Here is a 4,724-nt window from a genome sequence, read left to right on the forward strand (position 1 = left end):
GATTTTTTCCCACGACCCGTACCCGTACGTGTGCACCAAACACAGCAGCAACCGGTCCTCTTCTTCTGTGAATAATTTCCCCCCTGTATAGAATACCAAGGCAACATTATATATATATATATATATATATCGAGCGATTATTCACTACATAACAATTCAAGCTATAGTATATTATCGAAAGGTCGTTCGCTCAACAACAATGAAACCTGTATAGAATACCAATACAGCATTATATATGTATATCGAACGATTCGTCACTACATAACAATTAAAGCTATTGTATATATATATATATACATGTATGTTGAATGTTCACTCGCTCAACAAGACTAATCAAAGCTACAGTGGAAAACAAATATAATAATAAAAATCTGTATTGCCATCTAAACTTGCAAAAGTAAACAATCATAAAAAAGTAATCACAAAATTCCCAGTCTATGTCCACCCTGCTATCGATCCCATCAAAGAATATTTATAGATATTTATTACGTTTATACATATTTATTGGCAACGTACCTTTGCCTTGGTAATTGATCACCAAATCGTCGTACGGGTTGGCATAACGCTTGATTTTCAGGGCCGTTTGGTCGGCCAGCCGTTGGATTTCAAGCAACTTGGACTCGCCCTTTTCAATCGACTTGCGGATTTTGTCCCAGTCAGTCAGTTCCGACCCGCGGGTGAAAAATGTGTCGGCATATCGCGCCACTTCGTCGTACGGTTTGACCATTTCCCGCGCAATCGCGGCAAGATTCGATCGACCGTATCTACACATAAGACAAACCACGATAGAACCATATAAGACCACGATAGAACCGATCGCCGTACCGGGCCAGGAGCTTTACAAACAGGAAAAAGTGGGGTTTGTTCCAGTCGCCAAACGCCGTTTGGATCAAATGTTCCTTTTCAGCTTGCAGCGCAGGACTCAAATACATCGACGTCGAGTCAACCGCGTCGCCGCTGGCTTTGGCCAGTTCGTACGCCGACACTTCGATGTCGTGGATTTCCGTCATGCGACGTCGGTTGTAAAACTGCCATTCGTCCATGCGCGGCAGTCTACCAACCAACCGTGTCAAAACGGAAGACTCTTGTCATATGTGTGATGTGTATAGTAATACTATATTTACTATGTGATGTGTATAGTAAATATAGGGAGCCGACATGGGAAAAATGAATGAACCTATAAACATCATACTTGGTAGACAATGGATGACTGCCAAAAATCTTGCAAACCTAATTTTTCTTTTGTAATAATAAAATAAAACCCTCCACAAAAGTGTACGATGCGAAGTCGAAAAATCAACCTTCGCAGGTCTGATACCAAAATATATGCAAATGTATGTATACATCAAAGCCTCTATAAATTGATATTTCCAGAACGACATGAGTTTGGGTTTGCCCCAAAATGCTTCTATCCGGAAGAATTTGACGAGTTTATTTTCGTTTTGCGAGGTTTTTGGCAGTCATTCAATAATTTGTAGTGTGTTTATTGTACACTGGAGCAATACATGGATGGATGAATCGATATAGTCACAATGAAATGTATACAAGTATCATGGACAGAAAAACGAATTTTGGCCAATCAGATTGCACGAAACCAGGATCGAATTAGTGTGTGAAAAGTCCATTAGTGTGAGACCAGGCACCACAGCACACGTTTTTTACATGCGATCGATTGGTTTGGCGAAACATCAGCACAAATAAGTGGACATTTTGAGTCAAAGGACAATAGAATCATGGAAAACCATACAGAATATAACGACACCACATAACCATCGTCAATATCTCAAAAGTGTCGTCGTGTACGCCCCTTTTATAGCGCATATTTCACCCCAAATCAAGGCTTTCCACACAAACCATCCATCCATGCACAGCAGTCCAAAGCCACACAAAAATCCAAATATTGTGGTCTTTCGAGTGAAATTTCATTGTGACGTGGTTTCTTGTTGGAATTTAAATCGATTTGATTGGCTACTTCAGATGAGCTCAAAATTATTAGCCAATCAAAGCCTTCTCAGTGAAATTTAACCAATATATCAGATCGATTGTGGATCGGTTTCGTCGGCGTGATTCGATTGCACAACCCCTCCCCAAATTTGTACTATCAAATCGACAATATATCGAGTATGACGACACAAACACGTTGAAAACCACGACATACATACACACGACCAGAGTGTATGAGAAACTTTACCGCATGGCTTTGGGGAGTTGTTTCATCTTGGACTTGATTTTGAACGCCGACGGTTCATCCGCTTTGATGACTGTGCGCCGCTCGCGCTTGCCCATGCCGTCGGCCAGTGTGCGCGCAAACTCCAAGTCTGCCAGGCGCTTGATTTCTTCCATGCGCTCCTTTTCCTTGGAGTAATCCACGCCATCAATCACTTGGCACCCCCCACCGTCCAATTTAAAGTTGAGCAGGTCCCCCTTGTCGTGCGCTTGCAGTTTCGAGTTCATTTCTTCAGTCCGCGCTTCGCCTTTGGCCAAGATCGCGTCAATGTCTTCGTCCGTGATCATCGAGTCGTCGGTTGCGCGAAACTACACGACGAAAACACTCTCTTTTGACATTTCCATCCACCGTGGTAGTAGTAGTGATATAGTGATAGTTATAGTAGGAGTAGTAGTATACTAGTAGTGCTATGGTGTGGTTTGCTTGTTTGATTTTCGAAGATGGAATCGACACGCGATTTTGGGATGGACAAACAGACACAACAAGAATTGCAGCCAATCAATCATCCGCAATTACACAAAACACGCAATCCTGTCATCGAATGTGGCCAACTCGAGTCGACACTGGGGCCCTCAGCATTATATATATATATATATATATATATATATATAATATAGGGATGAATAAAGAACCCCGGCAAAGCCAATCAAATCACGTCTCTGGTTGAATTTCTGCCAATGCAAACTTTTGATTATATGGAGCAAAACCTGATATATACGAAACACTGATATATACAAAACATTGTATCGTTTGTACAGACTTAACGTCAAATGGGATTGGCGAATTCACAAGTCCAAATTTGGATGCAATGGCCCAAACATGCAAGTGAAACATCAGTGGAAACCACTCGCCCAAGTGAAATAATCGTGACATATAGTAGAATCAAGTGCATTTTCTGAGCTATACTAGCATATTCACAGATACACACATGATTTTCACGGCTTTAATCAATCAAAAACGTGCATCCCACGAATATACGCCAGTAATCAACATACCACTTCGTCCGCGCCAAACCGAATCATGTCGAGCATGTCGTTCTTGGTCAAGTTCTTTTGCTTCTCTTGGAGTCGGCCTTGCTGCACGACCATCGCGTCCAGCTTGAGCTTTTGCTGCGCGCGCTCGATGATTTTCTCCTCGACCGAGTTCGCCGTGACAAATCGGTACACATTCACCTCCTTTTTCTGGCCAATGCGATGCGCTCGATCCTACAACATGGGTTTTATGTTCATGTTGTTTACCAAGTGTAATTTTTTTTGCAGAATCACATCAATAATATATATATATGTACCTGGGCTTGGAGGTCGGCTTGGGGGTTCCAGTCGGAATCGTACAGAATTACAATGTCTGCCGTGTACAAGTTGATTCCAAGCCCCCCCGCGCGAGTACTGAGCAAAAAGATAAACTTGGACGAATTCGGAGCGTTGTAGTCTTCAATCGACGATTCGCGGTCGTCGTACGATGTATTGCCGTCGATGCGGCAGTACCTATTAAATACATATATAAGAATCAATACCTCCGAAACTACCACAAATATGTACATAATATAAACCTAGTCCATTAAGCAGGCTTTATAAACCAGTTTATAGAATATATATTATATATATATATATGCATTCAAAACCTTGGAGGGATCCAAACACATGGCAACAATTAGCAACCCATTACATGTCAGTACTTGCCACAGAAAATCGCAATACAAGCTATTTCTAAAAGAACTTGGCTTTATATGATTATAAAACACCTGTTCAAGCGAAATCGAGCATGCAAGTCGAAGATGACCAGTTATTCTACATATATATCTTATAAAATATAACACTCTAACGTTCACACACAGGTCGTTCCATCGATCTCTACCGAATCTGCATCGTCACAGATCATTCAAATTCACCACAACACTGTGTCCCATATATATAATAAACAAGAAGCAGACGTACCCGTAAGCGCGCATGCGACAGAAATCCTCCATGATGTCCAAGACGCGGGTCATTTGGCTGAAAATGAGCACGCGGGACCCACGGGCCTTCAATCGCTTGAGCAGTTTGTCCATAAGGATCATCTTGCCGCAGTTGTCCACGACGTGGTCGCCCAGCGGAGGCAGCGACCGGTCTTCTTGGCCTTCAAACAGGTACGGGTGGCCGCAACACTTGCGCAATTGCCTACCATTTCACACGAATAACATTGATATAATATTGTGTTTCTTGTACACTGGAGCGACATGGGAATAATCGACACACAACCAAATAAACATGAACACAAGCATCATCGGCAGAAGAATCGAGCCAATCAGATGGCAGGAAACCGTCGTCACCGACATCGAATTAGTGTGTGACTTCAATTAGTGTGATGATACCAATCATCACACAGGACAACTCTGTTCCATACAAAAAGTTCATAAACTTTACAAAACCAATATTTTTAAACAATACGAGTGGTACGTTTCTTTTTTCAATAAAAAATACAATTAATCATCCTAGCTATACTATATATATATATATAT

The 4,724-nt window shown here is 41.7% G+C and overlaps 1 protein-coding gene across 1 annotated transcript; it reads right to left on the minus strand.

Annotated features, from left to right (window-relative positions):
- Positions 1-435: 435 nt before the first annotated feature.
- H257_19149 (hypothetical protein) lies at positions 436-4,383 on the minus strand (the record flags this gene model as incomplete). The annotated part of the gene is made up of 7 exons (XM_009848297.1): positions 436-449; positions 517-764; positions 826-1,053; positions 2,192-2,535; positions 3,223-3,432; positions 3,516-3,711; positions 4,162-4,383. Coding segments are annotated over 7 exons (1,462 nt in total), but the record flags the coding sequence as incomplete, so codon positions are not given.
- Between the last annotated feature and the right edge of the window lie 341 nt (positions 4,384-4,724).

Source organism: Aphanomyces astaci (assembly GCF_000520075.1).
Source record: "Aphanomyces astaci strain APO3 unplaced genomic scaffold supercont1.375, whole genome shotgun sequence".
Taxonomy (NCBI): Eukaryota; Oomycota; class Saprolegniomycetes; order Saprolegniales; family Verrucalvaceae; genus Aphanomyces; species Aphanomyces astaci.